Below are 24,441 nucleotides of genomic sequence, written 5' to 3'. Positions count from 1 at the left end.
ATATAATTGAAACAACCGCGTTTCTTCGATCGCCAATTTTTCCACTTGTCATCTTTGTCTCGTATCTTTGAAGGAATTCAGATTCGATTTTAACCGAAGTGTGAAAATCAAACATCAAACAAAACCTTTCAAATCGAATTAATCGATTACTTTCAAGTCTCGTATAGAAGCTTGAAAAATGAAGAGGAAAAGTTTTTCCACGACAAGAATTCGTGATCTAGGAATTCGGACGAGGATCCGAGAGCTGCTGATATTCGTTGACCGATTAGTGCCGGCAACTCGAGTCCGTGATTCTCGGTGGTTTGAATTTGTTGCAGCAGAGATCATCGTCGGGCAAGAAAACACGTGAGATAGTGACGATCAGTGTGAGCAGCCAGCGCCTCATTGTGAAAGTTGTGCAACCGACAATCGTTTTCAGGCTGCTTTTAAGTAGAATCGACTTCTTGAACGACTTCTACGCGAGTGGATAATGTAATGCAATTTAATGTGTTGCCGGGTGTATACGAGCGGGCCGATTGCGCAAGGATCGGAACGAAGAGGAGAGAAATTTGGAGAAAAAAAAGGCGAAGAAAAATGTAATCGTAACAACTCGGCTTAACGCGTCGCTGCACATTCGTAGATTATCGAAACGATTGCTGGATTGGTAATTTCGCTGCCTGTTTCTTTCCCTCTCGTTCTTTATTTTTTTATTTTTTTCACCTATTTTCTCCGATTCTTTTCTCCTTTTTTTTTTTACTCATCAACTCTGCCGCAAGAAGATAACATCGATTCAAGCTCACGCGAATGATCGTGATCTTGAGTACGAGTAAATTATCGAACAAAGTGCATACAACGATAAAAACTCGAGGCAATTATCAGCTTCAATTACGATTATCGTGAAATTCATTGCTCGGTCAAAATCGTATAAATGATGAGACTACGCGCGGAATGAGAGGCGGTTCAAAGGCTGGGCGAAATTGTTATCGCCCTCTTGGGATGATAATTTTCATCGGAAATCGGATTGTTGATCGTGGGACTGATATTCCAACTGGTCAGCGGACTCCCTTGACCAAATTACGCGGACCTACGGATCGTGGAAAGTTTTTCTCCGCGATTCCCACCGGAAAAAGGACCGTGGCCTGATTTCCGATCAGCAGAGTCACAAAGGCGAGGATATAACGGAGGATATTTGCAGGGTGTGTGTAATAATTTCTCATATTTATTTATACGACAATGAGTTTATTGTAAAACGGCATCTGAATAATGGCCAAGGCACAGCACTATATCGTATTATCGTTACAACATATATGTATAGATTTGACAGTAAATATTACCTACACTGTACGTTTTACTCGTATTATATATTGCATATAAAAGTGTCGCTTATAAAACTATATCTCGGTTTCAACTTGGTACACGTACAACGTCGTATACTGCGACTATATACGATACCGTATATGCGGAGCTTAAAACCGTTCACAATAATTACATGCTACGTATAATATATGTGCGGTACAAAAATGAGCATTATTCAGTTTTCGCAGTGATCAATGCGACACAAAACCCCAATTGTTCCATTCGTTTGCTGATTTTCACTCTTTTGAATCTCACAAGCAGATTTAATGTAAAGGGTGAAAAAAAATGTGGTGAAATCAGTGAGGTGAGTACTTTGTTTTATTTATTTATTTTTTTTTGTTTATAGTTTTGAGGGCGCTGGTCACATGGTCATCATCCGAACCGCAAGAGGAACTGTCTCAACGAATGAGGTAATTATATACGATAAAATAGACTACTTATAATTTATAGTGATAACACAAGACTACAAGTGATTTATGCGAGAATGTATTGCTCTTACAATTTATTACGTCAAATTAAACTACGCTTCTAGATAATTATCCTTACAATATTATCGAAGAGACTTTATTATTCGATTATTGAGATATTTCGATTACACGACGTACGTTGTTTGAAATTTTTATAACATATTGTGTGACATCCTTAAATTAGTTAACCGTATACGAGCTAGATGGGAGAGGGGAGGGCTGCGGAATTGCTGCCGTGACAAGTTTGTTCGGATCCACAGTAGCGAGGCCCGTCGTTAATTAATCTAGTTTACCTAGATTATTATTCTTCAGGATAAATTACACGCTTAAATTCTCAGGGCTCTGGCTACCGCCGATCAATCCATCGGGGAAACTTCTTCGTCACAGAAGCCTTAACCGCCGTACGAGTTTCGAGAGACTGTCAATATTCGTAGATCGTCAGTTTGCAGGGTGAGTGCTCGGTGATTTTTTACTTTATTATTTATCGTTTTTTTTTCAATCAGATTAGAATTACAAGAAAAGTACATTACATCGCACATTTTTTAATTTCGTGCAGTATTACCACAACTTCGATGCAATATTGACCATCTCACAAAACTATTTTAATTATATTCGTACGTTTTCTTTTTCATCATAAATAATCAACCAATTAAATAATTACACCGCTTTAAGGCAATATATGAAATGCGGTGAAAATATTCCTAAGAATAACTACGTAAAAAAAAAAAAAAAAAAAACAATGTCTTGTTCAAGTTAGCTGATGGTGAATTCATTTATTAATAATAATACGTTACTAAATACGTCCTTATTATATCCATGTAAATTGAAATTATGAAATGTGCAAAAGATTTTCCGTCGTGAGCAAATCATTTTACGATTAAAATTCGAGGAAGCAGGATTTTTCTTTAATCTAACATTTGCTATTTTTTAGCAATCTTCTGTATCCATACAACTTATGTTATCCACGTACCCATACATGTATATATTATATCCATCGATGCACGATTATATTGACTGCTCGTGAGCGAGTAGGAAAAAAAATAGGATAAAAAAAAAACGCACGCACGTAGAAAATGAGCAATTATTCATAATCGCGAGAGGTTTGGGTTTTGCGGTTTGGATACGAATGTCAGATTCTTGCAATTATCAATAGTCAATTTCGTATTGGTTGAAAATACTAGAAGGCCTACTAGAATGACGGTATTCACACCTCCTCGTATTTTTTTATTCTTTTTTTTTGTTTTTTTTTTAATTTCTTTTCATTCGTACATTTCCTTTGTCTAATTTTTGCAGCGATTACAGACGCGGCTGGCACATAAATAATTCTAATCGCTAATACGAGAACCGCCTCGATCGCTAAATCACAAGAAGCAAAAAGACTCCGATTCATTCCACGTCAATGGACGGGTGTAGAATCTATTATATGTATAAACTTAAAATTAGGGTGAGGCAGTTGAGTTGGCAAGATCAGCAAAGAACTCGCTAAAGATTCGGCACAAAGTTTTTTGTTCTCCGTTTTTTTCTTTTTTTTTTTTTCATTTACAGAATTTGAATATCCGCGAGGTTCGTGGGCTCGCAGTTTCAAACATGACAAAACATAACGTACCTGAAGAATTCCGATCGATCAGGCTTAACGGAAGATTCAAATTTCAAATTTTGAGTTCCGATGTTAGATTTCTACTAGATTTTTAAGGGATGAGTAAATCCGAGTCTGTTATTTACGATTAGCAAACGGTGCAAATTTGACCGTCCAATTATTGCATTCATCTCTGATTTCGTTTGCTATTGTAAGATTTTTTTATCAAGCATGATCGATAAAAACTTGGAAAAAAATAAACAAAAATCGACAATCCCAAGTATCGCCTAGAGAGCGAGAAACTTCATAAGAGTTTCATGAATGAGCTGAGGATTGATACTGCTGTCGGCGGTGTATCGAACGCCTCTCAGCGATCCGTCGTCGTGACTGACGACGCCGTATTCGCCTACGATGAATCCGTCGGGTGTGCGTTCCTCGACCCTGTACCTGCGGTAATTCCTCCCCTCGACGACGTAGCCGACCTTGTGACCATCGTCGGGTTCCTGGGGTCCCGAGGGTTCAGTGACGGCCTGCAGTCCGTGGACGTTGCCGTTACTCCCGACGCTGACGGCCTCGTCAACCTCGTAATTCTGCTCCTCCGGCTCGTCGGAAGGCTTAACGGGGCGTCCGTCAGGCCCGTAGACCTTCGCCGGTTCTCCGTAGACCCTCGCCGGCTCGGAGTAGACCTTCGCAGGCTCGGAGTATACCTTCGCGGGCTCCGAGTAGACCTTCGAAGGCTCGGAGTAGACCCGCTCCGGTTCTCCGTAGACCTTCGCCGGCTCGGAGTAGACCTTTGCCGGCTCCGAGTAGACCCGCGCAGGCTCCGAATAGACCCGCGCCGGTTCAGCCTCCGCGTAGAGCCGCGAAGGGTGCTGGGTGAAGAGGAGCGTCTGGTAGTGCCGGCCGGCCTTGCGGCCCTGGGGGTGAGGGGCCTTGCCGTCGGGCCCCGTCGCCTCGACGGACTCGCTCGCCTCCTTGCGGTGGTGGCGGTGGGAGGGCCGCGAGCCGCGAGTCCTGGGAGTCGTGGTTCTGGGTCGTAGGCGCCAGCTGGTTCGCGGGGCGCCCTCGTCGACGGAGAACTCGCTGCGGTTGGACTCGGAGACGATGTTGCTCAGCTCGTCGGCGGCCGTCAGGGCGGGGAGGGGGGTTACGAAGGTGACCGGGGTCGTCGTCGGGGCCGTTCGACTCGCGGTCGTCATCTCGTCGTCGACGTGGTGCTCCACTCTGACCTTGTACGGGGTCGCTTCGACCGTCGAGGTCACACTGACCCCGATCACCTTTTGGCTGACCGGCTCCGACCTGGGTGTCAGCATCGAGCCGATCTCGCTCGCCGTCGAGAGGTTGTCCAGCAGCGACGTAAGGCTCGCCGAACTCTCGACGGACTTTTGGCTTATCGGGGAAACCCGGGATTCGTTTTCATCCTCCCGCCGTGGCGGCGCTGCGCTCGAAGTTCGCGACGTTCGAGATATCCTGTATATCGACGCCTCCTGACGCTGCGATTCCGCCGCCACGTTGTCCGTCGTTGTACCGCCTCGACGAGAACCTCGACGTCTTATCGGCGGCTGCGCCATCGCTCCGTTTATGAAGACTGAGAGGAACTCCGTTCCTGCCAGAACGTCGTCTCGTCTACCCGGAGCTGATGTACTCTCTTTCCAAACCAACGTCGCTTGGAGGAAAACCTGGAACATAGGGATGGATTGTTGTTGAATAGATATTTACCGTACGGAACATGTGATTGGGACTTCTGTGGACCAGTACTGTTTGAATCTACAAAAACTGTTCGACGGTAGTCCACGCGGACCAGTTTCGCCGGATTTAGAACCGTCATCTTTGATAGTGTCATCGGTATACTTAATAATACGTTATAATGTAGCTGAAACTGTGTCTCTTCAGATCTCAAAGAAGAGTTGCTGGAATTAGGATCAGATCAGCGGGTGGTAGGAGAACAGAATGTGTCTCTGAAAGAAAATTGAGCAACGGGATAAGCCGTTTCGTCTGCTCGGTGTGACACCACTGTGCATAAGTATCTTTGTGCCCCTCCGCAGTTATGACAATTGTTGCGAACACCTACGCGACTGGAACTGATATGAATGCAATTACGCATCCCGAGTTAACTATCAATTTGCAAACAATGGTCCAATTCGCCACGTATCCGCTACCGTGCCAATCATCATGGTCGAATCTGCGGAGCGATGATCACTCGCTTGAATACGCAGTGCGTCTTGTTAATCTGCGTGTCAACTCCTATGGTAGAGCAGAAAAAAAGGAGAAGCATCACGGGACGAAGAACAAGAGCTCTTGGCTTTAGAGCTGGCTGAAAACGCTTCTGTTTAAATTACCGATAAGATCGTCACATAATCGAACATCGAGGAGGCTGGACCAGCCTTGGCCTTAACGCGCAGCTAATCTCTTCTTTCTTTCAATGATCCTTCCTAATGGATCACGACGTTTTTTACCGACCTTGATTTCTGCTTGTTCATTCGTTACGTACCTAAACCGTTCCACTAGTTGACGAAGACTAGCTTCATCAGCAAATCTCGTACTTTACACCAACTTCGATCAAAACTAGTTTGATCACCTTCCGCACTATCGACCCTGTAGCATTTCAGCCTCGCCCGGCGCAACTCGGATTACAGCACCATAAACCGTCGTCCAAACTATCCATGGTTCAAATTTACACCACGAGTGATCAAAGGTGCAACATTCGTCCAGTTCAAGCATCCATCAAAGACGGAAAAAAATGGTTTTCGGGCCGAGCGAACGACCAGAAAGCCTGGATCTTGACCCGAGGAGGAAGTTCAGCCGTCGGCGATCAACGGAGTCCAAGGTTTGGCGTAGGCAAGCGGAACTAAGGCCTCGGACCAATTTTAGAACTTCAATACGACATCGGGTATAACTGGTACGTCAGACCGCATGCCTTCGGTGTGATCAACAATAGACAGGAGTGCCCCGGACGCGTCTCCGACGCAACGAAGTTAAGCCACATTCATCCCGTAGCTGATGGCGCCGATTTACGCCAGTCGACTCGATCCTTCCCGACAATTTGTATCCTCGGACTTTATTAGAACCGGCTCCGCGATGCGGCCACCCGATTGCCGTTAATTTCAGGACTACAAAGGGTATTAAAATGCCACGCGGTTATTCATACTCGCGCCAACTCTCACCCGGGTTCGCAGATATTCCTGTTGCATACGCTGTATGTGTGCGCAGGTTACCGTTACACCTCATCGTCAACTCGAATTGCAGAATTCTGGTCTGCAATCCCGGCCGTAGGACTATCCTTTCTCTATTTATCTCCTTCATCCTTGGCCTGACTAGACGCTGCATAAAACCGTCGTAAAAAAATTTTATTTCAAATTTTACAAAGTCGCTGTGATTTACGGTCTATAGAACGAACAATTTCTGCTGGCGAAGTCGTTAACGACTCTTTTTTCGGATAAAATTATTCTACGTCAGTTTGTGGATCTTTCCAAGTTTTTTGTCTCGACTCATCGTGAGACGGTCCAATATCACAGAATTTCGCAAAAGCTTTTACTTTATGTTGTTCGATAAATTTAGTGAGGAACGGAACAAGCTTAGCAAAATAGCGTTTTTGAAGAGCAGTTTCATTTCTTTGTCCTCTTTTTTTTTTTCTTTTTGCGAAACCAAGGTTGCAAGCTCTGCTCCTGCCCGAGTTACCGATCCAATGTACAAGATACATGCTCGTGTCATTCGAGTTTGAAATCCCGTGATGTATCAGGTTCTATGGAATTTGCAATAATGGGGGGAGGAGGAAGAGAAAAAGAAAGAGGGATCGAGAGAGCAAGGTCGTCGTTGGGTGTGGCGAAGTACGTCGATACCTCCCGAGGTATTTCAATTTGTGCACGTACGTATACGCACGTATGTAACACGGTACGTTATACGTATATCTGTTCGTAAGTATGCGGAATGTCGTTAAAAAAAATATTTGATATAGGAAACCGGCAATCAGCGGCAGTTAAGAAATAGGCGAGTCGTATTGGATTATAATACTTAATTACGGCCTTTTTCTACCAGTGCCAATTTTTATGTCAACGCGTATACGGACAGCGTATACCTTATATGAATATTCTGTCCTCCCACAATCTTATTGACAGTGCTAATAATAATATCTGTGCATAATAATCGATACGTGTGTAGGAAATTCCGGGTGATACACTTTTTCATGCTTTAAACGTTTTTCTCTCTTTTTTTTTCGAAACTCATTATCAGCTGTTTTTCATCACTCAGATCGCAGACGTACCCGCGTCTGATTGTAATGTACAATTCCACCCTAATCACCCTATACGTCATCGGTTTTTTTTTTTGAAATTAAATAACGCAACAAAATCAAACTTTGAATAATTTTAATGAGTTAATATAACGATTATGCAGTGATTTATAACCGTTTATCTAAGAATCATGAATAGTGAAAAAAAAGATGTAAAAGAAACAATCCATACCGTGAGATAAATTTTTCTTGCTAAAAATTCAGGAATTAATTTAAATACAAATTCAAATTTCAAACCGGTTTCTTGTATAGAAAAAAAATAATTACAGATTCAGAAAATAAATTATTACTTTTATAATAAGTTATCAAGATTTTCTTCGACGTCAACAATAACAGTCACAAGTGAACTGAAACTTGATGTGTCTGAATAATCAGATCATTTATAGTATTCTATTTGAGAAAGTGCATGATATTGAGACATTGAGAGGTAGAAAAGAAAAGAAAAGCAAAGAAAAGGAAAGAGTCGGTGCGGTAGCGATGCCAAAAAATTGAATCAGGCCCTCATCAATTAACCGAAGCTAACTTTCATCGCTTATATCTACGAGTAGGTATTACGAGTATAACATGTATAAGAAAGAAGATGCCGATTACGTAAGCAAGGTGACGCGTCTGGCACTTTAATAAGAATACGGGATGCGCGAATTTTTGACGTAACTTATAAGCTTGAGAAACTGCATCAACACGCGCGTTGGATAACTTGGAAAGAATCCGCACCCACTCGGTGCAAAATCGTCTTACATGTATAGGTGCGAGATCGGAGTATAAACCAAGCGACGAGAAAAAAAAAAAAGAAAAAAAAACAGAAAGGAAAAGAAAAGGTGGAGGAATGGAAGTTCTCAAGAAATTCCAAGCTGTTCCTGCCTGACATATTAATAATGACGTACACTGAATTCCGAATATGTAATCCCACACGAGCCACGCGCCTGCCGCCTAATAAGCGAGATGAAAATTATGAAACGAAATCAAAACACGTTGAAGTGACAAACACGGGCATGGATCACCGTGGGCGAGAATTCGAAAAATTTTGTTGACGAATTTTATCCGATCATCCGAAACCTCGTCCTTGTTCTCGGTCTTCTTCGTTGTTTTTTTTATTCTCTTTATTTTCCGTCCCGCGAAAGTAAAAGCTGAGGAATTCAGGTCAGCAGATTCCGTTCGCAGTTCGGTGTTTGTGCATCGCGCCTTTCGTTATTTAGCAGCTTCTTTCCGCGTGGGTGCAAAGCAACGTCTCGTACGTACGGCAATATCAATGTTATTCGGGTTTCGGATATGCGACCTGGTGGGTAACGACCTGCGCAACAAGAGGACCACAACGTCGAGCAGCGTATCCGGACACTCGGCCAGTTTCACTTTCGGCCAACGTATTCAACCGGCGAGCGTATTTGTTTGTACAAGTATTCTTAGCCCTCTGCTTAACGTCGATGAGATTTTTGTCAGGAAGCGAAAGCGAATCCTCCTTATCAAACGATCGCGAAATGCGCAGGGACGCGCCATCGGATATAATATGAGAAGCAACGCGAATAATGTTTAAATTGTCTTCTCATGGTACGAGACTCGGGCATTCAATTTCTTCGTATCGTTTTTTTAGAATTCTTACTCACGGAATTTTTTACACGTATTTTCAAAGAGTCTTTTTTTTTGTTCTGGATTCCGCAAATTTCTGCACCTCGTTTGAGTGCTCCAGGTAAAATTTGTGGTACGTTGAATTTTTGGTTTTTGAAAAACGACGATGGATCTTGTCCGAGAAATTATAAAGACGTTTGATTTTGATTTGATAACGTTGTTTTTCGATATCGAGGCTTCAGTACCGAGTATCGAATTCATTTTGACTACCGATAAGTAAAAAGAAATGTCCGAAAGGGTCGAGAACGATCTTTGCCCGCGTCTGAAAATAGGCTCAAACATTTACACGGACCCATACCAATTACCGTTTTTTGCCCGCGATAGTTACCTAACTTTCTCCTAAGCCAAGCAGCACTAACTTTGAAGGTTGCGTGCCTCTCGAGGCCTCGATCAACAAACAATTCACAACGGTTGTCCGGTCGTTGATTCGGCGTTGCGTAGGAAGGTGCGACTGGGCCCGATTCACGCCGGGGCCTCTGGCCCATTGGGCAATCCGATAACGCGTATCGCTTCTTCGGGTGCCAGAATAGCGTTGCGGAAGCCGCGATTCTCGAGGCGAGAATATCAGGAAAATCGGATTTATATCGGAGGCACGTGCAAAGGTCGAATTGCCGAAGGTACGTTACAGCTCGTCGAAAGATCGATGAGGAGATCGAGCGGCTCGGTCACCGTTATTCCCTTTTTGCCGAACGCGAAGCGTTTCGTCGTCGATTCACCGGGAGGTTAATCAAGTCACTGCTGCCAATAAATAGCGGATCGGACGGAATTCCCGCTAGGATAATCAACGAACTATATATCATAGATCAAAAATCGCGGAACGGTGGACTCGGTCCCATCTTCCGTGGGTCGTGAATCCGATTCCGACGTTTCTTTCTGGATTTCGCGAAAAGCGGGTGACGACGCGTCGATCCGAGTATTATATGTGCCTGCATGCGCTGAGACTCTTGAGCAACCTTTCAGCTCGGTCGAAAGGTTTCAGGATCGTGGGAGAAAGCCTGTCGTGCAGTCAGCTTGAAACGGCGAACGTCGGCCACGGTCTGGGAATCCTTGAAAATGTCTCGGCGGGAGGAAATTCCAAATATTTGCAAGCCCAGACGTGCGTGTCCTGCAAAGCGGAAGACTCGCAGCCGAGCTTTTCGTGACCGAAGATCTTTCGGGCCGGAAAATGATCGAAGAGACGAATCCAATCGCAAGCACAAATTATAAAAAATGCTTCTAGCTTTTCTGGAGCGAATCTCGTTCCGTGGGGAAAACCAGCGGCGTAATGCCGAGAGGCTTCGTGACTTTGTGTGGGCAATAATCGCATCCTATCCGCCGACACAAGGTGACGAATAACTATTCGTTGTCTGTTGGCAGGTAGTAAAATGGGACTATGGCCTTGCCGGCGAGGGCGCGGAGGACTCTTCTCTCTTACAGAGTCGAGAACAAACCCGTACGACTTGGCATTTACGCTCAGTTATGTGAAAGGCTCATTCGTAGGCCGGAGCGCGATATTCGTGCTTCTCATTCCGCTCGAAACCTGAGCACAATGCATCTTCTTCCTATCCTCTTAGAGAAATTCTTACTTCTGCGTACCTTAGAAATTCATATATCGGAAAAACTTTCCATTTTACGAATGCCGAATTTCAGATATTACGGATAATTGTTTTTAGAGCGTTGAAATTTTGACGTCGAAATATTTTTACTCGAATGAAATCGAAAGCTTTGTATCTGTAAAATATAACACAGAGTTGAAAATTGCCTTGTGTGTAACCGTGGGAAAAAATCGTCCTTTATTATTCTTCGAAATCGTCATCCTCGATCGAAAATGAGCTAATGAAACGTTAAAGCTCGGTAGAAGCTGCTCACATCCTGCAAGGATATCCCTGTCTGTTGCACTTAAACAGTTTATCGCCTGCAGCGCCGCAATTTGAGTAGATAATTTGTGTTATTTCTGCATCCTTAATTGCCCGACTTGCCACACGGATGCTTTGGAATTTCCAAGAGAGACGGACGAGGACACGCGCTGCAGCCTACGGATCGAAGTCTTAATCGAAATGCGGTCCGCCCGATGCAGAAAGGTGCGTATTTCCTGCTCGCTGGCTGAAAATAGCTCCAATCAGATACGGGACTGAGTTGTTGTCGCGAAATGGGAAGATACGATTCAAGATCCAGAGGGAGAGGAGGGCCGGCTGCGGGTATTTGAAGAGGTAGGCGTCGCGACGCCTCACGGATCGTTGATAAATCATAATTAACACGGCACCGTCTACCAGAGTACCGTGGGATATAAGTGGAAACACCGTGTGTTCAAGCTCTTATCTCTTCACCTAACAGCTTCAACGACCACAAAGCGACACCCGGATGCATCGAACATCGAGTCCCAACGATTGCTGAGCAGTGAAATTTTCGACGCTGAAAAAGGTACGATTCTAGAAATTATCGACAATTTCTCCCGATTTTTATTTCATTAATACATGATGGATTAATTACATTAAAACTTGATTAATTAATGTTTCCCGAAAAATTTACCGAACGGTCGTCGAGTATTATTCTTCTTCAATTATTGCGATGATTCGATGTCGGTGACAGAATAATTGTTAAATTACGGCGAATTCACATTTTCACATATTCAAAATATGTAGACGAAAGGCGTACGGTGCTTTTTTTCGCACGTCTGATGATCGCCGAAGGCTGAGGGACGCGAAAGAATGTAAAAGTCGCCCCGGATCGAGTGACGGCGGTTTTTGCGCGTCTGCATGTCGTGAATAAAAGTACGCGGTTCGCGTATAAACGTGGGTAGTTAAAGTATCGACGAGGCCTTGTAATTTATTAAGGAAGCTTCATACTTTCTTGCGCGAGCTTCTGCGGAACTTAACGCAAGGAAATTGCTACAATTAGAGCGGTACACGATATCAGTTCTTGTTTTTGAGGTACTCGTCAATAACTTTTGTAACGATTCTCATTTTATGCCTACAAATACAATCCACGGATAGGTGAAATCACGGTTAATCCGAATTATAGGTAATTGCATGAGATGCGATCAGTCCCCGGGTCCTGTTATAAAAAATAGTACGTTCTAGAAAAAAAATAGGTATATATTCTTATTAAGCGAAAAGTACAAATAAATAAATAGATAGGAAATTTGGAAGATGGTACTTAATTTTTTATTTTTTTTTTTTTTGACTCGTAACGTAGTGCAATCACCACTTTTAGTATAAAATATAATAGAATACGTCGCGCTCGTTTCTTTTCATTAATGATTGGGGTAAAAAAATTGGCCTTCGACGAGGCATAAGCGCGGAGATGAATCGCGGTGTAAAGCGACTCGGTAGCGAAACCCATTACTCAGAGGCGATCTGTGGTATCTAAAGAAGGAAATTTCTGAAAAATCGCACAGGTACTCGCTAATTAACAGATCGTCGCCTCTCGATTGCGTCGCGACTTTGAACGAGGAGGGTATCCGGCACGTACGTTTTACCCGAGCAACGAGAGTCACGCAACTTGGTTCTCGGAACCTGAAGCTGCCGGACAAAAGCTGAGAATATCGGTCCGACAATTTTTCCGCAATTTTCCCGCGTGAGTCGGAGATGTCCCGCGGGATAAAAACCCGACTCCAACTACTCTCGGGATCGTCGTTGCGGGCGAAATCCGCCTGCGCTCTGCTCGCTCTTCCTGGTACCACAGTGCAGGGACCCGATGCGTGAAGGTCGTTCAATGCCGTCGGTTGGTTGCCAGCTGCCGAGTAACCGGCTCGATGGTTTCTTCATTCGACGACTTCGGTCCCGACGTGTAATCGGGCCTCGGGCGAACTCGCTGAGCGCTCGAATAACTCGCAATCGGCGATTCTCCGAGGCTCGAGACGTCAGAGATCCTCTTCGAGGAGGGAAACGAGAAGAAAAATCGCAAAGAGCCGAGGCAGCGGGTTCCCAAATCGATACCATCATAAATTTCCGTTCAATGGTCAGACTTATCTCGAAGGGATCGCGCCATTAGAGACTGCCGCACGTCTGATATCCATCGAGGAGTTTCAGGTTCTAATCGCTCCAAGATATCATTTTTATGGGAAAGGTTGAACCTGTTGCCGATTAGCTGCGCGAGGCGCTCGAAGGGTCTGGTCTGAAGTATCTGCAACGCGGGGTGAAGGCGAGGTTAAAAAAAAAAGTTCCCGGCGTATCGTCGAGGCGACATCGATCGAGAAGAAAAAACAGCGATCCAACCCCGGGGAATGGGACTTGTGTCAAATTGAGGTATCCTCACGACTGTTGAAGCTGCGGCAAGCCGAGGCAATTAAGCCGTAGGGCGAGACCGATAAACCTTCCGTAAGTGCTCGGCTCGGCTCAGCGAGTCTTCGGAGTGAAAAACGGGGACCGTCGCGACCTTCGGCCGGGGAAATCGCGTCCCGCAACGCGGCGTACGCGACGTAACCACGCGGATCCAAGAGCCATAAACACCACGGTCAAGGCTCGTAAGCTCCGTCCTGACTCGGCCAGGATGCACTCGGCATAAAGGACGATTCACCGTCCCCCTGGTACGTATTTCACGGTTTTTAGTCACCTCGACCTTGCCGATCTCGTACGAGAATCCGCGGAGAACGGAGCCTAGGCGATGACTCCTGGAACTCCGACGAAAAGCTTTACGACCGGTCGGGTCGAGCTCTCCGAGACTTGCGTCATATATTCAGAAGGCCTCGCAAGGACGCCACGGGTCGTCCCTAGGCTCTTACACCCTGATCCGGCCTCCGTTTAAACGTCTCTCTTACGAGCTCGGATATGACGCACAGGACCGCGGAGCCTCGCGTAATTTCGACGGGTGTTTTTTTTCTTTTTTTTGCATCTTCTTTTCTCCGCTACTACCGAATTTAGCTGACCAGCGAATTACCGATCGCGCAAAAAAACTCCGCTTCGAGGAAATGCAATTATCCTCGTAATCATCGGCAGGTCAGGATACAACCCCAAAATGCCAATTTCAGCTCTGACAGCCTGTCACTTTCACATGCTCAAAAGGACGAAAAAAGAATTCGATCTACGGTTACGATTTTTAATTGCAGCCTGTTTTTCGAGCGTACGATTCATTCGTTCGATCACTTTCACGAACATCGGTAAAACGATCGTACGTAAAAGCACAATCGAAAGTAGATCGTCTCTGCACGCCGAACGTTGTACGCAACGCAGGCATGATGAGACCGATTTTTCAAAACCGATCGCAACGTTTCCTTTTTTCACTTCTGTGTGACTTGGTATCGATTTTGCTTCTCCAACGATTTTATATGCCTATAAAATCGTGGCTATTCGCAAAATTTTTTACCCAACGAGCCAATCTGATCCAAGGAATCCATGGGACTCGAGGATTATCGCGAGGGTATTTTCTTCACCGGTATTTACGGGAGAATGTTTTAACGGGGTACGCGAAACGTACGCCATTCGCAAAACCGGCGGTAGAAACTCCCCCGGCATCTTCCCAGCCGTTCGCATCGTTAGCTATACATAGACTCCAGAAGCGATAAGCTCAGTCCTATTTATAGCGGTGTATTATTTTCTTTTACCGATCCCCTCGGTCCGGCTTCGGAGTTCTCACAACGATGCTGTGCACCGGTTGAGACCTCCCGGGTGAACGGTTTTATCACCGCCACGGCTACGCTCAGAATCGCCACTACATTAAGCTCCGATCCGTGGCCGTTGTCATCCACGCAGAGGACGATTTCGCTCCTTTTTCCTTTTTTTTCTTTTTTTCTTTCCCCACCTCTTATAATACTAGTTAAGGAACGCGCAGATTTATTACGAGTCATTAGCTTTTCTGAGGGTGCATCGTTGTGCGATCGTGAAATAACGTCTGAAAAGAGGCGCTTAAACATCCCGCCCAATGACCATCGTGTATGATAAATCCCCAGAAATAAAGCCCGCAAGCGCTGACAGGCGTGAGCTTATCAAGCCGGATTCGAAGACTCGCACAAGGTGCTTTGGTAAAATCCTCGAATGAATTGGTCTGATCCGATGCTTTACGATCCGGCGTCAAGTTTCTACGGCAGTCTCTCTCTTTTCCAGTCGGGCAAAATTGTTAGCCGTATTTTTTTCGACGATCACCCGGTCGGCAAAAGGCGCCGTTCGAAACCGATCGGGCGACCTCAAGTCGGCTCGATTCTCGGAGGCGATAATCCCACCGATCATCTTTCACCGACGAGTTCACAATGTTATTGTACTACAGCCACTCGACACGCTCGGATGAACGGCTCAATTTATTTCAGTGACGAGTTAATTGCTCAATGACGGGAAATCGGACGCGTCAAGTGGGACGCCCCGTCGCAAAACGGGAAGTGACTCGTTCCCCGGACCGGATGTTAGGCCGAAACGACCCTTGATAACGGCGATTCAATGCTTGCACTTGTTTTGCATCTCAAGTCAACGAATCTAGCGAGCGAAAATTCGCGGTCGCATATCAAACGTCGTAAGAAGCGTCGCTCTAAAGTTGGGAATGAAAATTATAGCGAGAAATTCTCAGTCAATCTCAGTCAGCCTCGACTGTCGGTATTTATCCTGTTCCTGAAATTGAGGTTAATTTCGTGCAATTTACAAACTTGAAGAATTCATTTCGCTGGAAGCAGCAGGTTTTTGATTCTGCACAGTTTAAAACTACAATGTTCAAAATTTATGAACTTACATGCGAATTCGAAAATGCACCCGGATTTTTAAACGTGCAAAAGGAATGCAGAGAACCTCATTTGTAGGATACTTTCTCAATTTTCAGTCTTGATTTTTTTTTTGTTTTTTTCTAATTTCTATCGTTGACATAATTTTTTCAATATTCGTAAGCATAATAAAATGAATGAGCAACGAAATTTACCCCTATGAAATAAATTGAAACATGATGAACATAATTAGAGAATGTAAAATTAGAGAAAATGAATTAGTTTGAAAATTCTTGAGATCTATGCTGATACAGAAATTTCCGTCGTATAGATCCTGAAATACGTTATTGGGAGTTCCCCGGATTGAATTCCCCGGCGTTTAAAACAAGATCCACAGTTCCGTCTAGATCGTCCGATTGTTCGTGCGTATATCCTAAACAGGTTACCAACACCGATCAGAAATGGCGAGTCGGTTGTTTCCCTGCGGTTTAGAGATGACGCGATTGAAACAAGCCGGCTGTATGGCCGCTAAAAATAAATTCGAACGCTCGATCCATTGGCAGAGAAACTGCGAGCAGGAATTCAATTCTTCCGCAAATTTCTCAAAGATATACCTCGTACGAGGAGATTTATTCTACGACGACAGCGATTCTCGGTATGGTTTATGTCCGAGTTCCACCGCGATCATCGATCATCCAGGGAAGTGAATATAATACGCGGTGCCTCGGCCTCTGCAGTCGGCCACGCGAGACTTTTACGCTCTCTGGGATGGAATCGGCTAACGGAAGATATAATGACGAGTGCATTAATCGTAGACCGGCCGCCTAATACGACTTTAATGAGTCGGCGGCGGTGCGTTAAACGCGATACCTACGCCCGCTGTGCGTGCAATGACATAAAGCGTGGAATTTTTTTTCGTCCTTCCACTGCAAGTCGGGGCACAAATTAGAAAAATTCCGAATTATTTGATGGCGAAACTTAAAGTACGAAAATCAAACTTTCACGAAACAAGAAAGTTTCGAATGGTCCAAGTTCCGAAGTACAAGATTACGAAAATTCAAGTTACGATTGAGTAAAATGCCGAAAAATGAGGTTTATATACTTACGCAACGTAATTTACCCAACGAGTGGGTGTGAAAAATCAAGAAAACCAAGTATTAAAATGACCAAGATTCCGATCGTAAAAACTTCGAAAATCCAAAGTGGTGAAACTTTGCAGAGCCTGAAATTCACAGAATTAAAAATCTTCGTTTATTCGGAATTTCGATGTTTCAGATTTTTACATTTTCTCACTTCCGCAGTTTCGAAACATTGACTTGTCAGAGTTACGCCCTTTTGACATTTTATCCTTTCGGAAATTTGAGTGTCGGGTTTCGGCAAAGTTTGGTTTCTTTACTTCAGGTTTTGCCACCAAAAAAGAAGTCGGAATTTGGCGCTTTCGGAACTTTTCAAATTCCGAATTTCAATCCCGCGCCAGCAAATGCGCGTCTGCTCGGTTTGCTTCGGTCGCAACATTTACAGGACTTCTAATGGGACAATTTTTCAACTTGTCTGTCTCGTTTCCTAGTCAATTAATCCGATAATAATTGCGTGTAAAAATACGCGCGGAGAAGACAACGCGATGTTTTTTCATCCTTTTTCTCCCGACGGTTAATTACTCTCCGTATTTGACAAATTTCTACGATTTCGGTTCAGCTGCGATCAACTCCAGTTGGCCGCGATAATTATATTTAAATGTCAATAAAATCACACCGCCCATTATTATACATCAGACACTTCCGCGCGTCCTTCGAAACGTTTCGTACTCTCCGCAGGTATGCCGTACAAAACGTTACTGATCGACGATATTTACTCGTCAATTATTTATTCGTATATGGCAAGACATTGTTGACACCCGGAATTATTCTACACGGCTGCGGATGATGATGTCGACGTTTAAACGCGCTCGAGGCTCTTGCGTCAGGTTACTCGGAGAGAGAGAGAGAGAGATAGATAACAAATAAAAGATAAAAATTCTCAACTCGGATCAAAATTTGGAAAAAAAAATCACTTTCATCGATTTATGCAGATAGTGAGATAAGTCGAGCGGTTTTCAAACCTGAGAAATTTTAAAAAGCTCGTCTACGAGTTGAAATCGAATATGAAGCTCCGAATATTATCTCAAAATCGAATAATCTACTCCTGCAGGTGAGTAACGCATTATTCCATCTCTATTCTATTAAGAATGCAGAACTTTAATTCTGATTAGATTGAAGCTATCTTCCTAAAATTCCTTTAAAAAATGTCAAGAACTTTTGTCGCAAATAGGCGTTCAAGACAAATTTTCACCATTCTATGTCAATTTTCGCTAATCCTGACTAAGAGCCTGACGTTCCGCTCGACGAAAATAGCAGCGCCGATCTTGGTGGTTGTCGAGGTGTTAGAATGACGGATAGCATCGGAGCTCGTATTCGCGTTGTTTTTTCGCAAGCTCGACACGACGCTGAGCTTTATTTGCCCGGCGCATCCACTCGAGTCCCTTATTTGTTGAGACATGCTTGCGGTCTAAGGCTCGCTCATTGTTGTTAGCCGCGGAACATCTCGCGCGCATCTCTGTCGCGAATATCTTTTTTCCTCTTATTTTTCCTCCTTATCTTACCTCCTCCTAGTATATTCCAAAGCAGGAATGATTTACAGGCGGGACTTAAGCGAGACGAACTTACGGCGCATCGTGGTTCCGCCTGATTTATTTGCTGCGTGTAGAAACTACCTGTCTTTTCGTCGCACCGCATTCATCATCTTCTCTCTCTCTCTCTCTCTCTCTCTCTCTCTCTCTCTCTCTTTCTCTCTTTCTCTTTTTCTTTATTCACACTGCCCCGCGTAGCGGAATCGCGTTCTTAAATTCGTAGTTCTATCAGAAGCAAGCGGAGAATTACACAAGGCTGTACATATATAGGTGTATATTTTTCGGCGTGAAAATCTCGTGACCTGGAATCTCTCAACAATGGCATTCTTGAATTGCAACAGCTGATCTGCAGCCACCTTTGATGCAACGTGTATATCGCTCATGGTTCGAGACAGTGAAAGTAAAAGCAGTTGTATATTCTAGTCGGAACCGTATCTCGATCGCATAGCTTTATGATTCATACATTTCGGCCTCTGAGTGGAGTTCAGAGGAAATCCATTCGTCGCTTAAAAATCGATTTGCGTCAGTTTTAATCGTATAATACGAAGGATTTCACAGAAGAAGCTCTAACAGCCGTTTTTACATCTCGTGAATTCCCGTTCAAACCAACAAGTGACATTGGTGAATAAACCAACCTTCCCAGCAAGTATATAAATTTATTTATTTAGTTTATTAAACCAAAACTATTTACATAATAATTCGAGAATCATCAAGTAAACCCCAGAGCGGTAATCGATGTTACATGTTCGTGGTTTGGTACAAAAACTTGTAAAAAAAAATGATACAAAACCCTAGAATTGCGATTAAACGGAACGTATACCGGATGACAAGCGAACATCCTTGTAATTATATCTGTCACATTGTACTCTGGTAAGATTATTACGTACAAAAATTCGTCAGTCGTATTACGAAGCGTGAAAAGTGAGTGAAGTTGCGCGCTGTATCGGGACTACGTTCGAGAAAAGGTTATAAGGCTCTTCCCCCGGGTCACGGTGAGATTTCAACCATCGTAATTTCCGCCAAGCGGCTCGGTGTGACATTACATTTCTACGTGTTTGATAGCCGAGGTTGGTATAAAGTGTCGTTGGACGGGACGGAGAATCGAGGCCATTCGAGTCGAGCCAGGCCCACGCTATCGGTTAACCGCGATCGCAGCTTAGCGCCTGTACTCGTAATCGCTTCGGAACGGGCAATAACTAAACGCAAATGGTGCACCGACATCGGTAACAAGCCATCAGATCCGCGGCCTGGACCGAAAAGGATGCGGGCGTCATCCTGGAAATAAATGAAAATTACCGAGCCACCCACGCGCCTGATCCTCGTGTCGCTTCTCGTTTATTAGGTGTGGTCGCGGACTCGGAATCTCGGTTCCTTGCGGAGCTCACTGTCCAATGACTGAGAGATTTACGCGCGGCTTTGATTTCCTCCTTGGTCAGGTTGGACATCGTTTATTTACCGGTTTATTATGCCGTCAGCTGCGATATGGAATCAAGTTGAGGTAGGTTTGTTTAATATCAGTAATCCCGCGATTGACGATTGCGAGAAACGCAAAATCACGATTTGAATTAGTTTTATTCTCGAAGAGAAAGCCAATCGCAGTGAATGATATTATTCTCTAATTGACATATTTCAAAATCCTTTGAAAACATTTTCCAAACTTTACTCAACTCGTTCGATGGAACAATAATTTTGACAATCTTTTCACGATCGGTAAACTGCAAGGACATTCATAAGCCCTTAACCTTGACGCAACTTCTCATTTTCTTTGCTCGTCAAATTAATCGGTACATCCTGTTACCGGTATAAACATAAACAAAGGCAAATAAAAATAAAAATCGCGCAGTTTCAACGAATCCACGAAATCGATGGTGCGGCGATCAAATTGGAGCTGCAGTACTGCGTGAAGAGAGAGAGGGAGAGAGTTTATCATTATCTCTACCTTGTGTCGATTAGGCTGATTTGCTGCATTGGGCTGTCAGGTGTTTGGCGGTTATTGCACGGGCAATCTCTGGTGTGGATACGTGTCGTATATTGCGCGGGTGAACGTACCCTGGGGCGATTTGGCGAAGGTCGTCTATCGCGGGGAATTAGAAGCCAAAGTAAGGCGGCTTACGGTATTTGTAAGATAAAAATTGCACGCTCAATGATTGCTTCACCGCGTTTCTCGCTATCGGATGCACCACCTTGGTTCATGCGTCGAAATTACCGTAGATCGCGATCGCAGCCGTCGATCCTAATCGGCAATTACGCGTTACGCGATCTGCAGCCGGGATTCGCGAGCGGTTGACGCCAAAACACGAGACGAGTAGGCGAAGCAGGTTTTACTCGAGACTCTCGGTCTCTCTCTATTTTTTGCGGATCAAAGATCTCTCGAGGCGTCTTAATCCGGAGTGATCGAGCGGGGAAACTCGGGCAGCAGAGATTCTTATGGGTTCTGTGTGTTCAAATTAGGAAGCGTAGGGTGCAAGGCCGCGAAGACCGGTATATCTTTGCAATCTCTTAATTAACGCGCTCGTATTCGACGTCTGACGTAGCCTCGCAGCTTCCTGATTTTTCTACATCTTTCACGCGCGTTATTCGCCTCGGGCGGCTGTACGGTGTGTTTAATTTACGAGGGACGATTCGTTGATTGAATTTTGATCGCGGGGCGATAAGTGATGTCTAAGAATCGCGTGGCATTCTTACGTTTGACGAGGGATGCTATTGTGATTTCATTTACGGAGATGTACGTGTGGATAATTTCACGGTAAATTTTCAACCCGACGAAACTTCATTCCAGCCGTTTAACATTCGTGTAAGTTAATTATTAACAACTTCATTGTCGTTAAAGCTGGTGATTATCAATTCAACGAGGCGGCACCGGCCGATCTTTTAATCTATACCTGCTTTCCTATATAATTAAGCTCCTTCGGTTGTGTCTAAAAATGGATTCCTCATCGTTGTTCGCGAGCCTCTTCGTGCCGGCGAGTAATTATCGTTTAATGAGCGCCGACGTGTACTTATATTCCACGACGGCCAAGATCAACGCGATCGTTAAATTCCACAAATCTTTCTTCTTTCAACTCCATATGTATCCGTACCTTAAGGTGCATTCCGTTTTCTCTGGAATTTATGCGAGCGAATCGAATGACACGGTTATTCGATTTAAAATATTTTTTCCCTGTGGATTTCTTCACCGATTAATAGTGGCGTTTTTTTTTCAATTTTTTGTTTTTTTTTTTATAATCTTCCGGAAGAACGCAATTTACCGACGTTCAGGTTTGCTGAAAATTGTTTCACTTTTTCATAACAGTCGTCAGCGAATCGTTAAAGTCACATAGAGAAGCTTTGATCTATTTTTTAAATACTCCGATTTTTCAACTTGTCGAAGAAAATAGTATATTCTAAGATAGAAATAATTCAGATGATTGAATTCTGTTAAAATCTTTAAGACTAATTCTATCGAATATAAATTGAATCAGATTTATTCTGAATACACAACACGATACGAGACTTTTTACCCAAGAGAAAGAGAATCACGGCCAACTTCCAAATTTAGAAGCTACGACAGTCAATTTGCCAAAATCAATTCAGACAGTCCGTAACGTTTTTTTGCTTTTAGGTATCCTTAGAAGACCTTAATTTTGAAAACGCAATCGTACCAGACATCGAGACCAACGGAGAACGACTCGATCGGTTTTTCAGATAACGATTGCGACTTGCTTAAGAGAGTTGCATTCGTCTGAGGATTAAGTGCAGTCGGTCGCTCCTACTTCTATGTACACAGTGTTCATAGATATACGCCAGTAGTGACTGCCGGCCAAAGGACGCAACACGGCTCGTTTTGTCCTCGACTCAAGCCACCTTATAACGCAAACAGTGCGCAGAGCGGATGTTACGGATAGGTTTGCATATTCCTCCCTGCGCCTCGTGTTTTAAATATTTTTCTCACCTTTAAAACGGTCAGCTTCTGGATGATTAAAATCCAGTTTTCAACGGTTTTGAATAACACAGTCTTCGAGGATCTGACGGGAAAAGTTCAGGATTTAAAAATTTCTGAAGAATACTTTTTCTTCAAGCAAATACAAGCTTTTCATATTTTTTTCTACAATATTCTTCTTTATTTCAATTTTACGAAACAGGGACAGGTGAGTGCCAACAACCAGTTCGATAACTATCACCTCGCACTTTTAGAGAACAGTTTCAATGAAGTGTGACCAGGCAGTGCGCACACGGCTTGTCAACAACCTGCTTCGTGACTGGTCACTGCTGTGTGTGTAATTTATTCGTAACGTTGGATTTTGACACGTGGTGTATGAAAGAAAAAAAAAAAAAACAATCATGTGCTCTTTTTTCAGTTCAACTGGTTGAACGGTACCTCGCCATTTAGCGACTTAGGAGCTGAAGCTTAGAACTGGTTGGCAAATCTGATTGAATTCGAACTCACCAGAAGGACAAGAGCCGTAGCGATAGCCCCCGAAGGATGTTGACCGAAGGACACTCTTCTTCCTGCCATTTCTCCGCAACTTCGCACTAATCACCGCCTCCTCTCAGATCCTTCAGATCATTCTGCGACCGTCCGCTTTTCCGCGCGTGTGAACGATGCCGCACAATCGATCGAATAATCACTTTGGCGCGTACAATCACTGAACAAAAAACAACGCACGTCGCAGGCAGTACCCTTCGATGAGAGGTAAAAAAAAAAAAAAAGAATAAAAGAAAGAACGAAAGAAAGTAAAATTAGCAGCCTCTCAAAGGATCCTCGTCTCTCGACTAAAACGCGTTTTTCACGGAGCCACCGACAAGAATGTAAAACTTCATGTTGAAAAACGCTTCTGGTGGGGAGAAGACGGCAACCTGACCCCTTCCCCAATTTTCTTCTTCCTCTTTCTCCAGTCTCGTTCAACTCATCGACTGCCGATGTCCCCGATCTATCGTTAACCGAAACGCACTTTGAGGACGACACAAATCGGAGCAGGGACCGGAGTAGGCCAGCTCTGGATGATCCCCGAGTGGCCGATGGTGACAGTGGAAGTGGTGATTGGTTGTGAGCGGTCCTAACCGTAGCACAGGGCTCGGACAACTGACAGCGGGTCACAGCTGCGAAGGCCCACGGCGCCGCGGTTCTCGGCGGCTTCTACCAGCTCCACAATCTACGTCTGCCCCACGGTTGATCCACCTTGGCAAGTTACTTCCCTCGCTCTCTTTCCCTGGCTATCACCGGCTCTCTTTCTCTCCGCGTGGTCCGGAGCTACCGCGGAGGCGACTGATCCTCGGAGGATGATAGGCGAGAGAAAAGCACCGGAACTCGTCGAAGCTCAACCCTCTTGTCAGGTCCTGTCGATCCAACGATTTTCAAACCCAATCGAACTTGCGGGGCGAACGATTTCACCGCATCGAAGAAGAACGACGAGTCGCTGGCTTCGAATGACCCTGATTACACTTCAGGCGAGCCGAGTTCCAAGTCTAGAGACTGACTGGTGAACGGTGGTGCGGTTCTCCGGAGACTAGAGGTTACGATCTTTCGCACGAGGATATATATATATATATATACGTGTGTGCGTGTGTGATGCGAACACCTCCTGCTCGCTTCTCCACTGCATTTAGCGAACGGACGCGGCTTTGAGTCAACCTTCTTCTCTTTTCTCTCTACCCTTTGGATCGTTGATCAATTACCGCTACACCGTGTTACTGGTCAACGGGACACATCATTTCGGTAGCAATGACACAGCTCGGTGGGTTTTTCCGGTCTGTCACCGTTTGTAGCTGGTTGTGGTGATCGTTAACCGGCACCGTTGGCGAAAAAATTACGAAACCATTTCCAATGCTGCAACTGATCGTGAATCGATCTTGAACCCACTCGGGATGTCATCGACCCGAAATCGGTGACATTGAAAATCGCTTAGA

At 44.4% G+C, this 24,441-nt stretch overlaps 1 protein-coding gene across 1 annotated transcript; it reads right to left on the bottom strand.

Moving 5' to 3' along the window:
* Nucleotides 1-1,614: 1,614 nt before the first annotated feature.
* Nucleotides 1,615-24,034, bottom strand: LOC107223111. Its single transcript, XM_015662694.2, has 2 exons — nt 22,982-24,034; nt 1,615-5,057 (listed from the first exon to the last, which is right to left on the bottom strand). The coding sequence occupies exons 1-2, from the start codon at nt 23,048-23,050 to the stop codon at nt 3,666-3,668; spliced, it is 1,461 nt and encodes a 486-aa protein (XP_015518180.2). The 5' UTR covers nt 23,051-24,034; the 3' UTR covers nt 1,615-3,665.
* Between the last annotated feature and the right edge of the window lie 407 nt (nt 24,035-24,441).

This window comes from Neodiprion lecontei, chromosome 1 (assembly GCF_021901455.1).
Source record: "Neodiprion lecontei isolate iyNeoLeco1 chromosome 1, iyNeoLeco1.1, whole genome shotgun sequence".
Lineage (NCBI taxonomy): Eukaryota > Metazoa > Arthropoda > Insecta > Hymenoptera > Diprionidae > Neodiprion > Neodiprion lecontei.
Note: the sequence above shows the minus strand (reverse complement) of the source record. Positions and strands in the feature narration are given on the sequence as shown.

Coding starts and splice junctions, on each gene's coding strand:
- LOC107223111 (XM_015662694.2), bottom strand. CDS start 23,050: ATGGCAGGAAGAAGAGTGTCCTTCGGTCAACATCCTTCGGGGGCTATC. Junction 5,058..22,981: donor CTACGGCTCTTGTCCTTCTG/GTGAGTTCGAAT, acceptor CCTATGTTCCAG/GTTTTCCTCCAAGCGACGTT.